At 35.8% G+C, this 23,494-nt stretch overlaps 1 protein-coding gene across 1 annotated transcript in view; it reads left to right on the top strand.

Annotated features, from left to right (window-relative positions):
• Window positions 1–23,494, top strand: part of OTOGL (otogelin like) — a 118,458-nt gene that overhangs the window by 14,065 nt on the left and 80,899 nt on the right. The window contains exons 7-19 of the mRNA XM_032493706.1: window positions 1,235–1,362; window positions 1,724–1,830; window positions 6,187–6,293; window positions 6,503–6,628; window positions 7,873–7,981; window positions 9,053–9,099; window positions 9,531–9,676; window positions 10,859–10,982; window positions 12,873–13,050; window positions 16,235–16,359; window positions 19,102–19,311; window positions 21,179–21,344; window positions 22,555–22,629. Of these exons, the coding sequence (XP_032349597.1) occupies window positions 1,235–1,362; window positions 1,724–1,830; window positions 6,187–6,293; window positions 6,503–6,628; window positions 7,873–7,981; window positions 9,053–9,099; window positions 9,531–9,676; window positions 10,859–10,982; window positions 12,873–13,050; window positions 16,235–16,359; window positions 19,102–19,311; window positions 21,179–21,344; window positions 22,555–22,629 (1,648 nt within the window). The remainder of the gene's footprint in view (window positions 1–1,234; window positions 1,363–1,723; window positions 1,831–6,186; window positions 6,294–6,502; window positions 6,629–7,872; window positions 7,982–9,052; window positions 9,100–9,530; window positions 9,677–10,858; window positions 10,983–12,872; window positions 13,051–16,234; window positions 16,360–19,101; window positions 19,312–21,178; window positions 21,345–22,554; window positions 22,630–23,494) is intronic.

The following is a 23,494-nucleotide window of genomic DNA, read 5'->3' as shown; positions in this document are numbered from 1 at the left end:
GAATAACAGTAGAAAGCCAATATGACTGGAGTAGGTTGAGGAAGAGTAGGAGGAGAAGATGTAGGAGGGGTCGGGGGCGGTGCGGGTGGAGGAGATAAGGGTTGGGGGAGTGCAGGGACCAGATCAGAAAGGTCTTCCAGGCCACAGTAGAGTTTGGGATTTTATCCTAAAAGAACAAAGCATTCATATAGATGAACTCCCACAATCTTCACAACCATCAGTAGTAGCAGGCAGGTATCTTCCTATCTTGAAGATGCTGAGAGACAGTGGTCAAATATTTGGCTTGCAATTTTGATTCTAGTGATGCAGTAGCTGGTCATCAGTGGTGGACCTGTGGCTCTGTAAATCTCAATGGTGGACAAGCTAATACCCTAATCTGAAGGCTGTCAGATGGAAATTCGAGAGGTCATCCTGTTCGGGTCTGCTAAGTCTTTGAGATGGTAGATTCAGCCTTTGTCTGAATGTCAGGCAGGATTGATTTTCCTGTCAGGCCTTGAACTTGTCCTCAGGCCAGCTGCTGAGACAATTTCAACTTGATTTGGAGCAGAGCACCCAGAGCTCTCACCAACAACTGCCAGTTTGTTGCTTCTGCCTATTAGCTCCTGAATCTTGCCTTTGAATAACACTGGGAGAGTATCAGGGTTCTTAATCTGTCCTGAGCATCTTCAGAAGCACTAGTTGTCACATTCAGATTCTTAGTCCTTTCTTCTCCAGGTGTCTTTTCCATTCTTGAACTATCTGTGTGACTGTCCTTTGAAATCCCCACAAGAGCTCAAGATTTTTTTTTCATGTTGTATAACACCAAAATGAAACTACAATTTTAGTAAGGTTCTGACTGTCAAATAGAATGATAGGGCTCTCTGAAAAGTTTCATACCAAATTTTTACTTATGTTTCCTAGTTCTATGCATATTTTTCTCCTCTCTCCAGCACAAACTGCAGGCTAACTAGTACTTTGCTGGTGCACATGTGGTATTATTCGCTTTCAACCCTTCCCCGTGTTACTTCAATGAAGTTTGCTTTTTCTCTTCAATGATGCTAGCTTTTATTTGGCACTTAATGCTTTGTTCAATTTATTTTTATTATGCTAAAGTAATGTTGTAGTCTAATATCACTGATAATTACAAAGTTACTGAGTTTAACTTTCTGACCAGGAAGTTTATGTTGATAAATGGTGTGTTTGTGGAAAGTGATCCTATGACATACATTTTTATGTGTGTGTTTGTGTGAAATAGAGGACTATACAGAAGACATTGCTATGTTTGCAAATAGTTGGTCGGTGCAAACTTTGGATGACACCAAATGTGTTCCCACACCCTCAGATTTTCCAAATCCATGCTCCAGTGGAATGCCAGCATTTGAGGTAAGTATGATGTAAAAAATCTGGGCATGTTGAATATTAAACACATGTATTGTATTTGTATATTTAATGCTAAGCATTTTTATTGCAAACAACATAATTAAACACTGTTAAATTCAGGAAGTGTAACTGCAACAGGAATAACTTTAAGATTATTTCAGAAATGATTAATGTAATGAGTTTCCTAAAAGTAGTTCTCATTATGAAAACATATAGTCAGAAAAATGTTGTGTAAAATTTACAGTCATAAATTACTTTCTCTTTCCTGGTAAGAACAGAGTCTTGCAAACAGATCAGTAGAAAAAATGAGAGTACATAAATATTATTAAGTGTGTTCTGGTGACTGCCATCTTTTTCTGCACAGGCAATCTTCTTCAAGTGTCAGATACTGTTGCAATTTCCCTTTTTGAGCTGCCATGAATATATTGATCCATATTTATATATTGCCAGCTGTGTTAATGATCTTTGCAAGTAAGTGAAATGATTAATATTTGCAATAAAATTTTCTTTATCCAAAAAGAAGAGCAAAAAACCACTCTATAACTTAACCATCTCAGCAGTTCACAAAATGGAATAGGAAATCTAAAACATTAGCTGTACTGACAGCTATTAAAACCTTGCTGGTGAAGAGGTACAGTCTGAGTGTTTAGTATAAGCAATGTGAACAGAATACAGCAGTTCTTATGTCATTTTTGGGCCACTGATCCCTTTTGGGAATCTAGAGATGTCTATAGGCTCTTTTTCAAAATAATGTTTTAAAATGCAGAAAATAAAACACATAAGATTACAAAGAAAACTACTTATATTGAAATAGAGTAACCAAAATAGTAAAAGAAGTGAATTTCTGATCTATGTGCTTTTTTAGATGCATTTCAGGTCGAATAACTACTGTAGTTTGACATAATGAAGAGTAAAAACAGTCTTTTGAGACATCTGCAACAATTGTGATGAGAAATGAAAATATGAAAAAAATGAGATACGAGTTATATTGATGACAAAGTCACAGATTTTGCTGAGAGTATTGTGATGTGTTGCATATGTGTATAATTGAAAGAAATACTAAATATCAGTTGGTGATCCAAGAAAATAAACATGTAATATTTTCCCTGTCCAAGGTCATAGACTCCTGTACTCACTTCTGTGTTAAGAACACCTAGACTAATGTGGTTGTCTAGGGAAAAAATTCAGTGAAATTCGTCATAATATGTTCATCATTATAGAGTTTATCATAAATTACCCATTGTTGAAGTCCTTTTTATTTTTTCTTAAAAATTTACCAAGTGTTTGTGATTATCTGCCTTGAATATTCAAGAATATCTCAAGAAATTTTAATATGTTTGCATTTTTTAAATCTCCCGAAGAAGTGTAAATGGTACATGGGAACTTTGTTGTAAAAAACAGACTAATTTTCGATTGAATAAAACCAGTGAAATAACATCTTGGGTAGCTTGTTAAGACGTTTATCAAAGGTGAAAACAAAAAGGAAAGGCTGAGGTAATATGAAATTATTTATAATCACTCTGCTTTAGTTAAATTAAGATTATTCTAAAAACAATGAACGTAATGATATTTTCCAGATATTAAAAGAAGCCTATTTGGTATGCATGTTAGTTTTGAGTAGAGGTGCAGTTATACCTTTATTTGTATATAGAGTCTCTAAATTTCAGAGATTTCTGAACTAATGCAGTAACTTTGGAAGAGTAACCCCCTCTGCTTAAAATACTGAGTACTGACCTCACTCTGTATTTTACAGCATTCTGCCCTCTATTTGGTTTTATTTTTCATTTCGGCACTGTATTGTTATATCTCTGTTCTATCACTTAGCCGCTTTTTTAGGTATCTCTATAGGTGGTCCATTGTTCTTATTTAGCCATACATATGGAATTTAAAATTTTTATTTATTTATTTATTTTTGTTTTTGTTTTGGGGGGAGGCAATTAGGTTTTATTTATTTACTTATTTATTTTAATGGAGGCACTGGGGATTGAACCCAGTACCTTGTGCATGCTAAGCATGTGCTCTACCACTGAGCTATAGCCTCCCCCCCCGCTGGAATTAAAAATTGTTTTTATTCCTTGGTGACTCATTCTTGGACCATTCTCCAATAGCCTTGTCACTTGTCTTATCATTATCATCTTTAGCACCCACTTCTCAAATTGGCTGAGGTGAAGGATCATTTGGCAGATCCAGGAAAGTCATTATTCTCTATTTATTAGTTGAGATATTGTTTGGCTGCTTCAGTTGCCAAAGTGTCTGTGGCTTCAATTAAATCGGACGCTTTGTAATTCTGTCGTTTAAAGTCCAAGCTGGCAAGCGGTCCTAGGTTTGTACCATATATCTGCTTCATGAGTTTTCCTTTGACTCAGTGATACAATTTCTATGTCATCCCCAAGGGCCTAGGGTATTATTCTCAATTTCATGGCCAAAACTGGCTCACCCCTGCCATGTCCGTGTTTTAGCCCTTAGGGAGGGACAAAAGGAAATAGAAAGCTGTCAGCTATTTTAAGGAAGTGACCTAGAAGATTCATGCACACTCTCGCTTTTAACTCTTTGGTCAGAACATGGCCACACCTAGAAGCAAGGACAGCTGGGAAATGTTGTCTTTGGCTGGGCAGCCATATACCCAGCAAAAACTTATGGGTTCTAATACTAAAAAAAAACAAAAAACAAAAAAATGAAGAGGGAGCTGGTTACAAAAAAGAGCCTGCTAGACCCACTTGATTTGAAATTTCATCATTAAGAAATTAACATTTTTGTCTTTGGAAAATTTGATGTATTTTAGACTTTGAACTTGGAAACCAAATTGCTTTCTTTAGGGCAAATGAAAACAGCAGTATAGTGAAATATCTCTTACTGGTTGAAATCAAGATATATGTTTGAGGTGGAGAGTCTGGGTTTGAGGGCAGAGGAGGCAAGTGATACCAAAAGAAGGGCATTATAATCGAGTAAGTGGGCATTAAAAAAATGGAAGTGAGAAGCTACCAGTTAGCCTTCCACTCCCCTCAATATTTCACCCAGTACTACACCTACCTACATTGATTTTCCCCTAAAGGATATTCTCTGTATTTCTTATACTAAAAGACTGCATCACAATGACAGTAGCCATTCTGGCAGGTGTGAGGTGATGTCTCACTGTGGTTTTGATTTGCATTTCCCTGATGATTAGTAATGTTGAGCATCTTTTCATCTGTCTGTTGGCCATGGAAACAGAAATGACTTAGATATGGTCCCTGTCCTAGGAACTCAGATTCTAATGGGGCAGAGAAACAGGTCTTCTGCAATTACACATAATCTAAGTGCAAAGCGCAGTGAACATGGAGGATAGAACTACTAACTTTATCAGGAATGCCTATAGGAGATGACATCTGAGTTGGTATTTGAAGGGTGATATAATACCAGTCCTTGAACATGGGACTTCCTGCTTCTGCTGCTGAGAACGCTAAACCTAGCAGCAAGGAAATGCCTTTAATTTTGCCACACCCAAGCCAACTGATTTATGAAAAAATATTATTTAATGCTGATTTCCTTTATTAAAATTAGCATCCAAAATGGAAAAACTAACTTATTTTCCCCTCAGTAAATTGCAATAATAATTTCTTTCTTGCCCGATTGTTGTGAATTTTCATGCAATGCTGTATGTAATGTGCCTAGTACAAAATGGTAGCTACTTGGATAATAGTTGCTTTGGATTGGAAAACCAATATGCAGTTACTTCGTTAATTTTCAAAGCCTTCATTAATTGTAGAAAACAATGCACATATTTAAAATAAATCATACATTTAATGTCTTTCTGGGAACTCAATAGTTTTAGCTTCCCTTGTTTTTCAGACTTTTCTTGTTTGGAGGTTTAGAATATTTCCTAAGCTTCTGAAGTTTATATGCTCAGTCCTTTTTTTTTTTTTTTTCCTTCTAAAGCTCAGTTAATTGAATTAGATAAGCTGCATGACTCCAATTACAGCAGCACAGGATAAGTGTAATTTGAGACGGGTGGCTTATATAATCGAGATCCTGAAAATGCTAAGGTTCACCAAATGCAACATTCTTAAGGTCATTATCTTGTAAGATATTTAACTAATTTTGAGTTTCAGTTGGGTTGAAAAACAAGCCCACTAGTTTATAAACTCTTTTTATTTTATAGGTATCTTGTTAATCTGCTTTGGGAATTGGCAGACCTCATATTTGGGGAAGTTTCTGGGGTGATTATAAGAAAATACTTACAGATTATTCACGCATGGCAGTATTATAAAAGTAACTAGCTTTAGTAATTTAAACTTGAACAAATTAAAAATCTTCTTTTAAATCTTAGATTAAATGCTATTTAATCTTTCAAAAGTGCTGCAGATTATTAGTATTGGTTTTATTCCAGCATGTAGACTATCAGGAGCATGATATCTTAGAAATAATGTTCATACTTGATGTTTTTGTTTGATAGAATTTTATCTTCTCTAATAGGATTTATTAAATTCTAGAAAGTCTGGGATGTTTTGAATGAGGACAAAAAAAATACAGGGATTTTAGGAAAAATGTCATAATTCAAACAGAAATATATTTTCATTATAGGTACTCCCTTGAATCAAAAAAATTGGCCCAATTATCAAAAGACATAGATGAAAACAATTTACCTGGACATTTTTAGCTGGGATCCCTTGTGTATGTGTCTTCTACATTATTGTACATAATATTATGTTATAATGTATTATCTTATGTACAAGCTGACCTCAGCTAATATTCACCACACACTCGGCGTTTCTTGAGATCAGGAGCTCAAAATGATGGTCTCTGTCGGTATTTCCTGTGTGATTCTGGATCTGTCTTTTCACTTCCCAGAACTCACGACGATGAGACCTACTGTCGGGCAGCCACTGAGTACGCTAGAGCCTGTTCCCACGCTGGCTACCCTATTCAGGATTGGAGAGATGACTTTCCAGCATGCAGTACGTTTTCTTGTTTTCCAAGCCCTGTGTACTTCCATTAATTTTAGTCTCATTCTAAACTTACCCTAGTACTCACAACTAACGAATTGCAAAGATTCGTTATTGATGCAGTAACATTGGTAAACTTGCGTACTTTCAAAAACATTGTAATCATTTCGAAAGAGAGGTGAATAAAGTTGACTTACAGCTCCCCTGTTTGCCCATTTTAGTTGATAAATGTGATGACAGCTTTGTCCATCGGGATTGTATCAGTTGTTGCCCACCAACCTGCACGTTTGAGAAACAGTGTCTTGGGAGCAATCTCCACTGTCTTGATGGATGTTACTGCCCAGATGGTAAGTGCTTCATGAGAGAAACCATGTCTGCACTCATGGAAATAGTACCCAGTGATCTGAGACTCATGTCTCAATGTCCTCCCTCAGGACGTTAGAGCTGCTGCGATTTTCTACTCTTGTCGGATTTGATCCTTGAAGTGACTGGAAGCAATGGCTTCTTTTCTTTAATAAAAGGCTTATTATTTTGTAAATTTCCCAGGAAATCTGAAATCTAGAGTCCTGAAGTTATCCATGGCAGATCTGATGTTCTCTTGAATATCTAAAGATTTTTAATAATTTATATATTTTCATTTTTTAAAGATGAAATCAAGTTCAGGAAAAAAAAAAACCTTCACATTTTGGCGGTATAAGATTTTAGTTCTGATGTCAAGCTTTAATATTTGAAATTATAAATAATATAGCAAATGATAGAGATGGGGTTTAAATCTGCTACACTGGTAGGCATTTATAAGAACACTGAGGATTTACCCAAACCCTTCTATTTTTATAGATTAAAAAAAAAAACCACAGAGATGTTAAGTGGTTTTCCCACTGTTATATACTTAACATGAGTGAGGACTGCTTGGAACCAGATCTGTTGACCTTGGTCCATTGCTCTGTCAGCGCTACTCAGTGCACTTTGGACCAGTGTCAGGCCTGAACTGTTTGCTACTTGCCGATGATGAGATAAGGAGTTTGCATCAGACTATAAATCCATGCGTCGATATATATATTTCCTTCATCTAGAAAGTCTTATTCTGAAAAAAGATCAGGTGAATCAGTGTGCTTAGTAACACTGCTCAGACACCTTTACTCTTAGAGGGAAGTAACAAACGCAGTTCTGCTGTGCTAGCCCTTAGAGTAGCACTGCCTGGCTCTTTATTATCTGTGTGATCATAGTGTAAAGCTCTCACTTTGAAATAAACAAAGATTAAACCAAGAATATACCTTCTCCCTCCTCTCCTCCCCTCTTCCCTCAAAAGCAGGGAGACGTTAGTTGCTCTGGTTCCGTACTGCGAACCTTGAGTTTTTAATGGCAAGCCGTGGGATAAGAAAGTTGAAAACCACTGAACTAGACGCTTAGAAGGTAGCTGTTGATTGAGACAGAGCGGTCAGTCCTGACTATTCCTTGAAAGTAAAGAAATGTGTATTTCCAGCACCTAGTGTAAGCAAGTGTTCAATAAAAATTGGTTAAATTACTACATTCAAAGGATGCAATCTTTATTATTTATTTTGAGAATTTGATATATATTTTTCTTAAATAGGCCTCATAATGGAAAATGGGACTTGTATCTCCTTGGAAAATTGCCCATGTAATTTTCATGGATTAGCTTATTCAGTTGGTTCAAAAATTGAACAAGAGTGTACGGAATGGTATGTGATCAATGGACAGCCAATTATTTCTGGGTACCTGGCTAGTGGACAACTTTATCATGACGTATGTTCAAAGAAATATACTTGTTTCTGATTTTTCTTCCAAAAATTCCAAAATACAGTTTTCATGTTATTTGAAGTCTGTACAGGGACAGGGTGGTGGGGGTACTATCTACATTTTCTTTTATGATGTCATTCTTCTCACTTCCCTGAGTAACTCCATAAAATCTTACATCCATGTGATGAATCTGTTGAATTCTCTTGTGATTCATAATCACTAATTTGTGCACTGTTTCATTTTTAGAACTTGATGGTTCTCTTGGCCTTCTCTATTGAGTACTTTAAAAAGTAACTCTCCGTATCACCAATTTTTGGCCATGATTAGATACTTTCAGAATTTCTTCTTGAATTAGCTAAGACAATTATAGCCAAAGAGTGAATCCCTCCAGGGCAGTCTAAAAAGAAACAGAGTATAAATGTATTTAGGCTCTTTTCTCTTTGGTCTGTAACTGAAATGCAGTTGGATAACTAAGCCTGTCTTTTGGCACTGATTGGAGTTCCTGCCTTTCAGAGACTGCTCTGTCCTCCAAATTCGTATCTGTTTGGTGGAAGAGACAGAATTCATCTTACATAAGAGAACGTCTTTTCTTTCTTTTTAATGTCTGAAGATTCTCAAAGCCAACCTCTAAAATTTTTAGTAGATGAGTTAAATCATTAATCTTAACTCTGTGTGTATACTTCTCTAATGCTATAGGTAAATACTTTATTGTGTGTGAACTTTTTTGGCTTAAGCGATGAGAGAAGGACAGAAATAGAAGTTCTCTGTTTGCTTAGTATTTTTGTTCTTGACTAATCTGTATTCCCTTCATATCAAGTTTATAGATTTTTAAATATGGCATGCAATAGATAATAATTTATCAGCTAATTGAAATTTTGAGGAGATATTTTTCAGGTCAGATTATTCCAAACCCAAAGACTATGATACATTTTGGTACGTTAACCAATACATTATTGCAAACACTAATCAGTTTCTCTATACAAATAGATTAATATTTTTATCATTTCATTTAGTGTATGTGTTGGTGGAGTTTGGAACTGCACTGAGCATGACTGTCCAGGTAATCTTTTTAAATGTTTTTAAAGAAAATATCTTTTTTTTGAAATTGAAGAGGAAGAGAACACTGATTTTTATAAGGCCATCTCTCATAAAATGAGATGCAATGATCTATAAATCCAAATTGTCAGAGGATAAGTTTAAAATTGAATAAATGACAGGTATGAGCAGACACCTTTGATAAAAATGTATTAAAATAGTACAAGTAATACAAAATCTAAAAAATATGTGAACACCTATCATTTAATAAATTTTAATTTAAATTGAATAACATAATTTAGTAAATCTGTCAAACTAATTAATTTTAAACACTTTAGTTATTCTTTCAGATGCATGAATATTTACCCTAAGTTGACCATATATTTTTAAGAAAAAATATAATTTCTTCCTCCTTCTCCTCCCTCCTCTCCTCCTCCTCCTTCTTCTTTTTTGTAGTTCAGTGCTCCGTTGTGGGTGATTCTCATTTTACTACTTTTGATGGTCGACATTATTCTTTCATTGGAATGTGCCAATACATCCTTGTAAAAGGAACTGGGAAAGATAAATTCACAATTACTTTACAGAAAGCTCACTGTGAGCAGGTAAGAACATCTCAAAATGAGCAGAGGGATGTTCTTTTTTCTTTTTTTTCTTTTTTTTTTTTTTTGACTCAAACTACTTATTTAGGGTAAGAATGGTAACATGAATAGGTATAGTTTTCTTCAAAAATAAGACACCAGTGACTGTTAAGGTGTATCATTCTATATACTACAAAGAAAGAAACGATGTTGATGGTTACTCTATGTTGTACTATTAATTATGTCATGTATCCTGATTTCAGATATTAAAATATGAAAACAAATATGTCTTAGACTAAATACTACATATTTATTGCATTTTAGTCCTTAAAAATGGTATTTTTATGCATAGTTTTAAGGAATATTTCATGCATGGTTGTACAATAGGCAATAAGTTTTTTGTTACTTCAAAACTGCTATGTTAAAGATGATTTTTGACAGAATTTAACAAGTTTCACACCATTCTAAATAGATATGATGAATTTTTTAGCACACTGGAATATTTCTATTAGATCTTTTCTTGAATAAACACATCAATAATTTGTAAACAAAGAAACCCAGATCTTTTACTCATCTCTCTAAATTAGGTAGTCAAAATTTTGCCAAAATCTTTTATTCTAGTTTAATTCCAACATAAAATGGTTGTTTCTAACAAAATTCTGAACTACTTTATTACTTTCCTTTAGTTTGATTTTTTTCCTTTGCTGTATGTCAGAGTTTGAGTCAACTTTCTGCATAGGATCATAATTCTCTTTGTTCTTTTCTATATTGAATTTTTCATATCTATTGATTTTTTATGTCTATATAAAATATATTTTTTATATCTACTGTATCTTCTTTTCTATTTTGAATTTCTTATATGTACCACAAATAAATTTGGAAAAGCACTTTAATTATATGTTATGGAAAATAATAATTATTGACACTTTATTGAAAACATTTCTATTTAATAATCTGTGTTTAGTATACATATGTTTGTGGTGTGTTTAATGTACTATATAAAGATATATTTTATTAGTAAACAGGGCTACATAAGATTCACAATAAGATGCAAATCTTCTATATACCAAGAATTCTTATGTATATGTACTCTCTCCTTTTTCTCCCTCATCTTCTCCCATTTCCTTCTTTTTTTGTCCTTGTGCCTTCCTATGTCTCTCTCTCTCTCTCTCATTCCTTTAATTGATAATTTGATTTTTTATGCAGAACCTTGGCTTGGTCTGCCTTCAGTCTATAACTCTAATTTTGGAAGATGATTTTAACAAACAAGTGACCCTTAGTAGGGGAGGACAGCTCCTCACCGGTCCTAATCAAGGCTTCAATCTGAATGGTAAGAAGCAATGCTGCTGGTGTTCTTTTCTTACATTAACAACAACAACAACACAACCTAAATGGAGACTTCTCCCATTGGCTGACTTAGCTGACAGTTATCGAGTGCCTGTGTGCTGCCAGGTCCTCAGCCAGACTTAGTGAAGACCACCATGTTTACGGGAACTAGTGTTTGTCTCAAGTGGCCTAGAGTTTGGAAGAGGAGAGATAGAAGTAAACAGCCACTTAAAAATATGATAAACTCAAAGATATGCATGGGGACTTTGGGGGTCTAAATGACTGGGTGCAGCTCACCCAGCACTGGGAGGGGTATGCAGGTATGGTCAGGAAAGTTTTCTGAAGGAAGGGATATCTCATTGAGCATTAACAACTGAGGGATTGCTGGGATGAAGGAGATGGGGAAAGTTTGCCAGGCATATAAGGAGGAGAATTCTAAGTGTAGGGGGAACTGTAACTAGCTTCCATTGCTACAGCATGAAGAAGGTAAGTGCAGAATGTCTAGAGATGAGAACAGGGAATTCAATGAGGATGAGAATGGGAGAGGCCTTATTTTTTTTTTAAATTGAATTATAATTATCTTACAATATTAGTTTCAGATGTACAACATAGTGATTCAATATTTTTATAGATTATACTCCACTTAAGTTATTACAAAACAATGACTATATTTCCCTGTGATGTACAATATATCCTTGTTCCTTACCTATTTTATATATAGTAGTTTGTATCTACTGTATATCTAAGTTAATCCCATGGGGAAGACCTTATATGCAGGGCATCATACATTGTGGTTTTCCTCACACTTGGGTTCCAGTATAGTTATTAATAGCAGTCTCTTTCACTCTCAGAAATTGTCTTGATTTGTATTATAAATTACATGGTCACACTCAATGGGATGCCAAGGATGTTGAACTTGATATGAAATTGAATATGCAGTTATTATTATTTGACCATTTTTATGTTCAAAGATAACAATCTCATGCTTCAACCAAGTAAACAATTTTAATGAGAAGAATGATATGGTCTTTTTTTCCCTTTTTTTTTGTTTTGGTAAGCCACTATAATGACAGTATGGAAATGGCTTTAAGAGATGTTAGACAGGAGACACGGAGAACAGTTAGGATGTTACTAAAGCAGGGCATACAAGGAATTAGGAGTTGATCCAAGGCAGTGATAGTAGAGATGGAAAGAAGAAAACAGATTGAAAATTTATTTAGAAAAAAAGTGGTGTGTGTTTGGTGATGGATTGGATTGGGGTTGGTTGGGGAAAGGCAACAAGGGACAGGAAATGATTAAAGAATGAGTCTCAGATTTCTGAGTTTGGTGACCAGATTGATGGTGGAAATTGTAACAGAGGTGAAGGAGCAACTCTTCTGGTGGCAAAAGTCAAGTTCAGTCTTGAATACAAGTTTCTTGTTTCTAAAGTGTCTCATAAAGGGTGCTTCTCAAGTCATCTGCTTCCCTTTTGCCAGCAATCTCAAGGGAATGGGGAATTTTTTTTTTTAAGTGCCACTTCCTTATTGACTCATGACCAGTTTGGAGAAAAATTCACACACATGTACATATATACAAATACACACCTGAGTTAAGGAAAAGAGATCAGATTTCAAACGTCTAAGGATTGTTCACTTTCACCATGAGACGCTTGCCAACTGAAATTCCATGCGGACCTGACAATCTATCAAAAATATCTACTGAAGACCCAGAAAGGAGGACAGAAGGGAAATGGAAGAAAAGAAAGCAGGCACAAGGTAGCAAAAGTTGGCCCTGGAGCATAGGGGCAGGAACTGGGAGGAAGTCTCTCGTAAGAAGAATCCTGGTGTAGCACGTTAGCGTTTCAGACACTGCCTGTGCATCTCAAAGCTGATCTATGTATGTTGTTTTCCTGCAGGAATTGTTGAAATTCAAACTCTGTCATCCTTATTTATTCTTCTAAAAACCACATTTGGTTTAAAGATTCTGTTTGCAATAGATGGGGAAAGAATTTATATTCAGCTCACTAGTACCTGGAAAAGAAGAACGCTGGGTCTGTGTGGCACTTTTAATGGGAACATAAGGGATGATTTCCTGTAAGTATGATCTTTGTATAACTGACATGTTTAATGACTAGTAATTTAGAGGACATACATTCTTACATTAAATATGTTTACTAATAATAGCTTAGTCATCATTGTTCCAAGAGCTTTACATGGATTGTTGTATTTAAATTTGGTAGTAATCCCCTGATTAGTATCTCTGTTTTAGAGATAAGGAAACTAACAGAGGCTTCAGAGTGACAAATGAAAATAGCTCAAAGTCACTTAGCTCAAATACAGTGGAGCTGCACTTTGAATTTAGGTAGTGTGGCTCACAGCCTGAGGGCTACCCACAGAATGACTACCCTTTGCACGCTCTCTGCCACCTATCAAGCTTAACAGCATTCTATTTTTTAAAAATTTCACTGCCTTAAAAAAATCTGAATGTCATTTGGTATGAATGATAGTAAATTACACTTTAATAATATTGATATCATTTGGTATGATATGAGATCATGAGATATGAGTGATGTCTCTAAAGTAACATTATGGCATCTAAGTTAATTGAATTTTGTGATAGTGTTTCAGTAGAAGAAAAAGCAATGAAATACATCTCTATCCCTTGTATTGAAAAAGCACTTCCACCTACATGCAAAAAGACACGGTGTGTAATTTAGCGTAAATGCTTTGAGTACCTGCTGTTGTGCTAAGCACTGTGGGGCCATTAAGGCAGGAAGGCATGTTTCCCATCCTCGAGGAGTTTATATTGCAGATTGGGAGGAGACTCCTATCTTTAAGAAATGATTTGTTTTAGGCAAAATATTAATAAACACTGTAGAAAAAAATATGGAGATAATTTCAAAAAGTTAAGTGTCCTGGCTAGCAGGACAGCAGGCATTTTGAGTAGGTCAGCGTGGGCTGGGTAGGCAGGGAACATTTCATGGAGAAACCATTCTCCAAATGCCATTTAAAAAAATACTTCTGCATATTTTCCTGCTTGAGACTCTTTCCTCTTCGTAATTCTCCTCGTGAACTCCTATTTATTTTCTAAACCAATTCGGTCACTATTTGTTCAGAAAGTGAGTCAGTATCCCACTAAAGTTAATTTTGACTCTGTTTTCAATGAATATTTGTCATTAATCTGTCTGATTTCCATTGAAAACTGCGAGGGCTTTGAAAATAAATACCCTTGTATTCTTAGGAACTAACATAGAAACTTACATGCAGTAAACAGTTGAACTGAGTGTAGGTAAGACTTTTAATTTGGTGTCAAGAAAAGAATTTGGATGGGCATTTAAAAATTTTTAATTTAAAAAGAGACTCCTTTTGTCTCCTGTGTGATTAACTTGTTTTAGGTCTTTTTTAAAATTTATTAGTCAGAATATCAATGTTTATCACATTTGTGAAACAGAGATGGTATTAAGTGGCTTGTCCAAGATGTGTGGGGAAGATGTTGAGCCTTCTTTCTCTTCCTTGTTTGTCAAGGTGGGTTAGCAGTCAATGTTTAACAGGGCAGATCTGTCTGCCTCTTTCTAAGGCACCAGTCTTCTCTGTGTATAAACATTCAGGCCTGATAACAGTGCAGGATAGTATTTCAGAGTCAGAGATAACTTTCCAACATTGTTTAGCTTTCCAGCATGTGCAGTTAAAATTCTTTGCTTCACAAAGGTTAATGTGAATCTGCAAGCACAGTGGAATGGAAAATATTTGTTGTTTGAAAATTTATTTTGTATGCTTTGTTATAGTAAGTTAACTCTGGCAAGCTAAAAGTTTATTTTATAAAATTTGAAAATGGAATAAATAAATGAGGCTACATTTTAGCTCTCTTTTTTGTTTTGTTTTTTTTTTTTTTTTTTTTTTTTTTTTGGTATTTATTGTTTTAAGTGAACTAAATGAAATAAGAGAGCCAGGCTCTGAGCCAGTTCTTCCTGGGAACCTTGAATACACCTGTCACCTTGATCTATTTTGTTATCCTTTGTTGGGGTGAAGAGGGAAGGAGAGGGAAGAATGAGAAGAGCTAGTGTCAGTCATGCACTTTCCTGGAGCCTCAGTCATCGCAACAAAATGAGGTTTTTGGATTAGATGTTTGTTATAATTCTTGACAGTTCTAGAGTGGTTTCGTTTTGAGGAGTAGGAAAAGGAGGGAAAGGGAAAGGAAGGACACAAGTGATGGACCTCAGGCACTGGCCTGTGAGGCTCCCTCTCAGTCACTGTGGTGAGAAACTCCATACAGCTTCGCAATGGTGACTGAGCTAAATGGTAAGCAACATAGTTACGTTTATGAGGACACTCAGCCGAAACAAAGACTACGCTACTATTTGGCCATGTTGTAGCCAAAGGCTTGCATTAGGCAAGTTTGGCTTGGTAAGAGCTTTCTGCAGGAGACCCAGTCTAACCCGATTCTCTGAGTAGTGCTGACAGTGTTTGTCAGAGCGTCCAATAAAGACTGTCACTCACTGACTGTTGGCTGATGAGTTAATATACCTTGATGGCTAGTGGACAGGGCATTTTAGTGTCTAGCTTTTAAACACCATTGTGGTTTATAAGCCTCAAGTGTAGATATTTCTCTTCTATTTCGGTTTGCTGAAGGAACTGAAGAAGTAAGTAAACTTGGCTGAAGAATGCCTCATATACTGTTTCTCCTCAATTTTCAATTGGTTTGTTTCTCCTCAATTTTCAGTTGGTTGGTTTGCCCAACAGCACAATGGAACCTCAGTACTTCAGGCCTCATAATGAAAATTGAAATATTGAACCAGAAATATAAGCTATTTATTCTTTAGGACGTTTGTCTCTACCCTGAAAAGAATCACGTAGGTTCCTACCTCTGCCTCCCTAAACCACACACACATATGGATAGTTTGATTATGTGACTGATACTTTGTTAAATTGATGCAAATTGCATTTGAATCTTGGCTCTGACACTTTGCAGCTGAGTGAACATTAATGTTTCTCTGAGCCTCTGTTTTGCCTTCTCTCTAAAATGGGGATAATACTGTTTTCTTCACAAGGCTGAAATGATTATTAAATAAAACCATGTATGTCTACAGTGTGACACATTGTAAAGTATTAATAACAGGAAGTGAATATCATGTATATTTAAAATATAATAAAACATTACAAGTCCTAAGATTTCTTTGTAAATTAAAAAAATAATATTCTCTTTTTTCAACTTTTGACGACTATGAACAAGTGAAATGAATGCGAGAGACAAAAAAAAAATATTGTCTTAACTTTCTAGTTCTCCATCAGGCATGATAGAAGTTACCCCACAACTCCATGCAAATGCTTGGAGGGTTTCCTCCACTTGTTTTGCACCTATTCATGTTCCTGTTGTGGACCCCTGCAACATCAACCAACAAAACAGTAAGTCTTCCTGCCTATAAACTTAGGGAAAAGTTCTATGTATTACTGTAACCTTGTAAAATTAGATAGTGATTTTAAATTCTGATTTTCTCCATTATGACAAAATCAATGGCATTCCTTATATATTTTTGTTTAATTCACATGCCTCTTCATGTATTCTAGGTTATTTTTAAAAAGAATTCCAGAAAATGACTATTTTATTTACTACTCTGCATTCATAAATTTACTTCTTTTAAGTGTTCAGAAATCCTCCAACTTTTCCTAAATATGAGCTGGCATTTTGGATATTTCCAATTCTTTAAATGCTAAAAAAAAAAAAAAATCTCTGCAAGTATTCTAATAAGGCTGTTACAGTCTTGGGATGTTTGACTTCGGTTCCATAGTGACAACTTATGCGACTTCTCTTGTTTATTACTATCACATGACAAGTTCCTACTCAGAGGCATATTGAGTCTTCATAAGCAGGAAGTCAGTGATCCAGAGAAGCTTTGTGCCATCAGGTGTGCAACAACGTGAGATGGCCATGGTCCAGAATTCCAATCTGCAATGACAGTGCAACTCACACGCCAAGAATTTTTGGCTTTATATTTTTACTAAAGCCACAGCAGACCATGTGAAAGGCTATTTTACTGCTCAAGAAAAGACATATTGTATTTTTTTTTTTGTAAAATCACTTTGTAAAAATTATATACATGCTTAAATCGATATTTTTATAATTTAATTTTTTTCTTTAAATATTTGGGCTAGATTACTAGTTTTCATGTAGTTTTAAAAATTCATTGTTAATATTAATAGAATACCCATGAGAAGTTAGTAGAGTTTCTAGATTTTGTAATGGTGGTTTGGAAGGATTCTATTGATTGCTAGATGGTCTTTATTATTAACTTATCGTTTTGGTGTATTGGGAAGAACACAAAATAATCTTGCTTTTAGTGCTGTCTTTCTATCTAAGCCAACTTCTAAACTTGAAGAAGATGGTTAACTTCTCTGGTCATTTTTCCTATCTGTAATAAGAGGACTAGACTAGAGTCCTTTGGTCTCTATGATTCAATGCTTTTAATCTCACTCCCATTTAACAGTACTTTCCCCCCTATTCTATTCTCAGTTTTTTGCTAATAAGTCTAGTCCTTCTCTTTCCATTCTTCTTGCTCAGTTGGTTTCTGACCTTTTCAGTTCCCTTCTTGATATGGCAATAAACTTGTTTTCTATGTTTTTAATAACACATACAAGTTGGAGTAGAGTCCAGTTGATAAATTCAGTTGCCCTCTGGTTGTTTCTTTAAATGACCTCCTTTATTACATGCCATTTTGTTACATTTTTAAAAAATCACTTTTGTCTCCATATCTTGTGTCTTCTATGACATGTATTTTAAATGTACCTTCTTTACTTTTGCCATGAATTTTTTTTTTTTTGAATTTCAAATAGGTAAATTCAAAAAGATTCCCAAAGAAAGGAAAATAAATAGATAAAAGTCAACTCTGATGTGGATTCTGAATCTTTTAACAAGGATTTCCTGGGTCATTTACTTAATGTCAACAAGAATATTTTTTGATCTATAAATCCTTAGGGTATGCAATAAAAGCCCTTGCTTGGAGATCCTGGGAATTAGTAGTGTACATGCCAACCATACACTGTTATGGTCTAAGTCATTTGCTTTCATATACTGGTGCATAAGAATGCAAAAAGGTAATACTCAGATAATTACCACGTGGTTCCAATAATAAATATATTTAAAATACTCAACAAAACAAATTCAGTGTAATTCCTTTGTAGTGAAAAAATTCTCATCTCTAGCAGCTCATTTTGTCTTTGAAAGACAACGACAACTCAAAGATAGACTAATTTTATCTGTGAGGAAATCAGTGCAGCTGAGGTCCATTGCACTAAGAAATCAAAGGACTTGGCTTTTTCAGAAAGGTGAAATCTAGATTGTTCTGTCAAATTTGGTTATTCCTATAAAGAGTAATATCTGATCAGCGATTCTTAAGGGAAAAGTCAACACATTTCAAGAAGTGATTATACAGATTCCCCCCAAATGGCTTGGTAGTTGTACCTCACAGCTTTTGGCTTATGTTCCATTCCGTTTCCATTCCTTATTCATTTATTCATGCATTCATAGATTCATTTGTCAAACATGATCAAGCTCCTATTTTTGCCAGACATTGTGCACTGTGCCTTGTGCAGATACTGTGTTCCGTGACTCCGTGACATCTGCCTCTTTACCATTCACCTTAGAGCCTGCACTGGAGTGAGATGATTCCAGTCCTTCCTGGACAGTTGTGTCAGGGAGTTGCCATGACATCCGCAATCTGGCAACTGTTTGTACTGTACGCGGATGTCTGGAATTAAACCTCCCAAGCTCTTCAGTTCTTTATAGCAGAATTGTGACGATATCCTGAGATGATCCTCAGGCAATGGGCTAATTGAGGCTACGTCTATCAGTTAACCCTTCTGTTACTCAAGGTACTCAGGTATAATACAATTCTTTTTTTTTTTTTTTTTTTTTTTTGCTTAAAGAATATTAAATATGGATTAAGTGCTGTCACCAATATTACCAAAAGTAAAAACCACCCCCCTCAAAAGAAAACAGTGTAAGCTGAAAATGTTGGCTCTTACTGAAGGCAATATGCAATACAGAGTATTTCTAGGAAAGCAAGATGCTTGGATAGGGCTGGAATTTGATACTCAGGGGTAGGAGCTGGACTAGTAAGTGAGGTGCTGATGGGGTTCTTTGTCTGTTAGTCGGATACGCAGCACACTGTGATGTTATCCACCAAGAGCTCTTTACCCCCTGCCACGTCTACATCAGCCCTGGGCTGTACTATCAGCTCTGCCGCCACGACGCATGCAGATGTGGCAGCGCCTGCCTGTGCAATGCCCTCGCCCACTATGCTTATCTCTGCGGCCAGCGTGGTGTTCCCATCGACTTCAGAGCTCAGGTTTCATTCTGCGGTGAGTATAATGGCATTGGTGCCCATAAAGGTGGTCAGATAACACGTCAGAGATTTTTGCATATGTAATTACTTCCATTAATTCTTAATGAAAAGTCAGTATTGCTTAAGTCATTTGAAATATTATTATAATGGGCAAACATGGAAAAAAGATAAAATATTTTATTTCTTAACATTGGAGCTCTGTTGGATTAAGACCAAGAGCTTTTAACTGTTTTTACCATAAACAAAATTAGGATATAGCTGTATGGTTTAATGTATGCAACTGAAATAATTTGAAAAATTTGAAAAACAATTCTTATCATAGAAATGTCATATGTAAGTGTTGGAAAGTTTGGAAAAGCATTATGTGATACAGTGCCACAGGTGATTTGTAGTTAAATAGGTAAATTATACAATAGGCAATAATCATCTCAAGTTCTTAGGGCTTGAATCCTCATGGTTATGATGTCCGTTGTTCTCAAGCATGGGAGATTGTTTCCTTTCCTTATTGTTTAATAATTTCTTTTATAAGCTAATCTTTATCAAGGCTGCCCTTTTTGAATCTTTTGTGACCTGGGTTTCAGAAACATTGTTCTCGCCACCTCTCCATCCCCCAGTTGTTTCACAAAACTTTTTCCTATTACTCCAGGGGCATCACTGGCCAGATTGGGTGTTAATTTCTCCAGTTGGGCTTTCTAAGACAAAAATAATGTAAATATAAAAGTAATGTAAATTCATGTACCAAACCTGTGCAGGATGTAAACCTGGAATTTGATTTCTCAGAGGATACTTTATTTCACCAGGGACCCCACAGAGTTAGAGAAGCATTCCTGGTGCTTCATAGAGATTTCTTCTAGTCCAAGAGCTGGCAGATTACACCCATGGGCTTCTTGTGTGTTCATAAGTAAGGCTTACCGCCCAGATGTGTGCACACTGTCTGTGACTGCTTTTCATCTGCACAGGTAGTTGTGACAGAGACTATGTGGCCTGCAGAGTTAAAACTATTCACCATTTAGCCCTTCACAAAAAAAGTTTGCTGATCTCTGCTGTAGTCTTACTCGGGATGGAGATTTTTTTAGAAGGTCCAAGTTAAGGGTCTCCCAACTCCTTGCCTTGTAAAAGGACCAACTTTCATTTTCCATTCCCACAAGAGTTAAACATAAGGCCCGAGTTTGCTGGGACCCATCCTTCCTTCCTCTACCTAAAGTTCTGGATTTTATTTCTCTCTTTACTTCTTTCATTTGGGGAGGTGACCCTCCAACCCCCTTTTTTCTCTCACAAGAGCAATTGTATGTTTACCATAATTTCAATTATGTTTTAGCCAGCATTTTTTAATTGTTTGTATGAGTGTTTTTAGATTATTTTAGTTTGCCTACTGTAGTCAGTTTGTTCTAAAAAGACACTGGAAGGGTTGAGGGAAAAGTATAAACATGATTAAAAAGGCAAAAAACAGGAGCTACAAGTATATATCAATGAAGTCAAGTTTTGTCTTGTTTGTAGAAGACTAAAAGTTTTCTTAGATTTAAATCATGCCGTAAAGACGATAATATCAGCATAGCGGTAGAGAGATTTAAAATGTGAGGACAAGAAGTTTATTTAGATGTATAAAATACCTTAAATATTTTTTTTAAGTTATGGCACAGGCTCTTAATGTCACACTTAAAGATAGTTCACATAGAATTTTATCCTTCTTCTGTTGTACTTCTATTGAAGCAAAGAATTGTTTGTTTATTTACACCTGATATAGAATTCCATAATGTTCTAGGTTTGTTGATGCAGGATATCTTCTTTGTCACGATACATGTCTATCATAGACCTATAGCCCAGCATAAAATGCTTCTGTGCCTTGTGGAAATCTCCCTCAGCTGATGCTCCTTCATCCTCAGGGCTGGTGTGTCAGAAAGGCATGCTGTACCATCACTGCGCCTCCTTCTGTCACCGCTCCTGCATCTCTCTCTCTTCCCCGGAACAGTGTACCGATGACTGTGCTGAAGGCTGCAACTGTCCCGAAGGCAAATACTACGAAGACACACTCAGCTTTTGCGTGCCCATGTACGTCACCGAAATGGGCTGACGGCATCCATCTTTTATCTCCTTCCTCCCATACAGGATAAATGGGCTTTCATGACTGTTTTCTTTCTTTCTTTCTTTCTTTCTTTCTTTCTTTCTTTCTTTCTTTCTTTCTTTCTTTCTTTCTTTCTTTCTTTCTTTCTTTCTTTCTTTCTTCCTTTCTTCTTCTTTCTTCCTTTCTTCCTTCTTCCTTTCTTCTTTCTTTCTTCCTTTCTTCCTTTCTTCCTTTCTTTCTTTCTTTCTTTCTTTCTTTCTTTCTTTCTTTCTTTCTTTCTTTCTTTCTTTCTTTCCTTCTTCCTTCCTTCTTTCCTTCTTTCCTTCTTTCCTTCTTCTTCTTTCTTTCTTTCTTTTTCTTTCTTTCTTTCTTTCTTCTTTCTTTCTTTCTTTCTTTCTTTCTTCTTCTTTCTTTCTTTCTTTCTTTCTTTCTCTTCCTTCCTCCCTTCTTCTTCCTTTCTTTTCTTCCTTTCTTTCTCTTTCTTTCTTAATCTGATTGACTCAGCACTATTTATTGGAAAAATAAATTTTCTCCACTGTTGAACAGTCATTTTTTCCATAAAGTAAGTGTGCATATGTGCAAAGATCTGCTTGTGAGTTGTTTCTTTAGTATTTCTTGATACCTTTTCCCTTATTTTTTAAATTTTTTTAAACCCTGTACATGTTCAGATTGCTATAGAAAGAGTTAAGGAATCTGATGGTTAAGTCTGAAGTTTATCCCTTCTTGCTTTTGCCATATCAAAAATAAAAGCAAGGTGTATGTTTCACTGTCATGGGGCAGATTTTAGTAGCAGGATTGTAATGTCTCTCAGCACTCAGAAATCTCTCAAATCTCACGTGAGATAGAGTTGTATACATTGGGCTAAATGATACACTGGTTGTGTTTCCCTGAAGTGCCTTCTGGGGCTTTTTTTGGGGGGGGGGGTGATGAAAACAACACAGTCTGTATCGTGACTAAAACAATACATAGTCTGAATTTTAGAAAACAAAATCTGAAGCTGCCCAAGACGTCACATTTAAATGGTTTCTGCTATTTGTATAACAAAATTGAACAGACTCTCATAGAACAGTATCTTGGTTAGAGTGTGCCTGAAAATTACCAATATAGAGCATATGGTCTGCTTTAATTTCAGTGGGGTTTTTTTTAGTATTTATCGTATTTTGTTAATTTAATCCTTTTTTTTTTTCTTCTTAACAGATTTCACTGCCGGTGTCATTACAGAGGCAGCATTTACCAACCTGGGGAGCTCATCCCAACACCCTCAGGCTTATGGTAAATTTCAGGGATGGTGATTTTCCTTAACCAATAACATGTACTCATATAACTTTTTAACCAAAACCATAAATTGAAATATGACTTCTGTAGTTTGATAATCTTGATGTAGTTTGATAATCTTAATATAAACTTTCAAACCATATGTATATTACATTTATACATATATATTAAACTATAATAAATAGGTATATTAAACCACATATATATAATGTTTCAACGTGGAGTGCCTATGTCTTGTGCTCATAACTGCAGAAAAGAGCCATGAATTGAAGTGTGAAGCAGTGAAATGGGAGATCTTTGATCAGTTTAGTTCTCAGATAAAAGTTAAGGATGAGATGAAGATTCAAATACTGTAAATTACTAAGGGGTTTTAGTTTTGTGGTTCAACAACTGGCTCAGAAAAAGCAATTCTAGAATGGAATTAACCATGTCACGCTGGGGAGTCAGAAGGCTGCCTCCCTACAGACAGCGATCCCAGTGAGATAACACTTATTCCTAGGATGACACTCATTCGGGTGGCAACCTGTTTAAAATGCAGACGGTGCATGCAGCAGTCCTCATGGATCTGTATCCAACTCCTAACCTCCCTCTCTTAGTTGCTCCATCGGAGCCCACAGATGATAATAGACACAAGGGAACAGTAACAATAATGCTGCCTAACCATTACTGTGCACCTTCTGTAGTCCTGGCGCCATTCTAAGTGCTTCATATCTGTTATTAAAACAGTTGCTCATCAGTGTGACCCTAAGAGACAGGTGCTGTTGCTGCAGGCCCAGTTCACAGGTGAGGAAGATGCGGCACAGGCAGTTAAGCAACCTGGTGATGAAGCCGGGATTCATTCTCGAACAGCCTGGCTCAGCAA

Source organism: Camelus ferus, chromosome 12 (genome assembly GCF_009834535.1).
Source record: "Camelus ferus isolate YT-003-E chromosome 12, BCGSAC_Cfer_1.0, whole genome shotgun sequence".
NCBI lineage: Eukaryota > Metazoa > Chordata > Mammalia > Artiodactyla > Camelidae > Camelus > Camelus ferus.
Note: the sequence above shows the minus strand (reverse complement) of the source record. Positions and strands in the feature narration are given on the sequence as shown.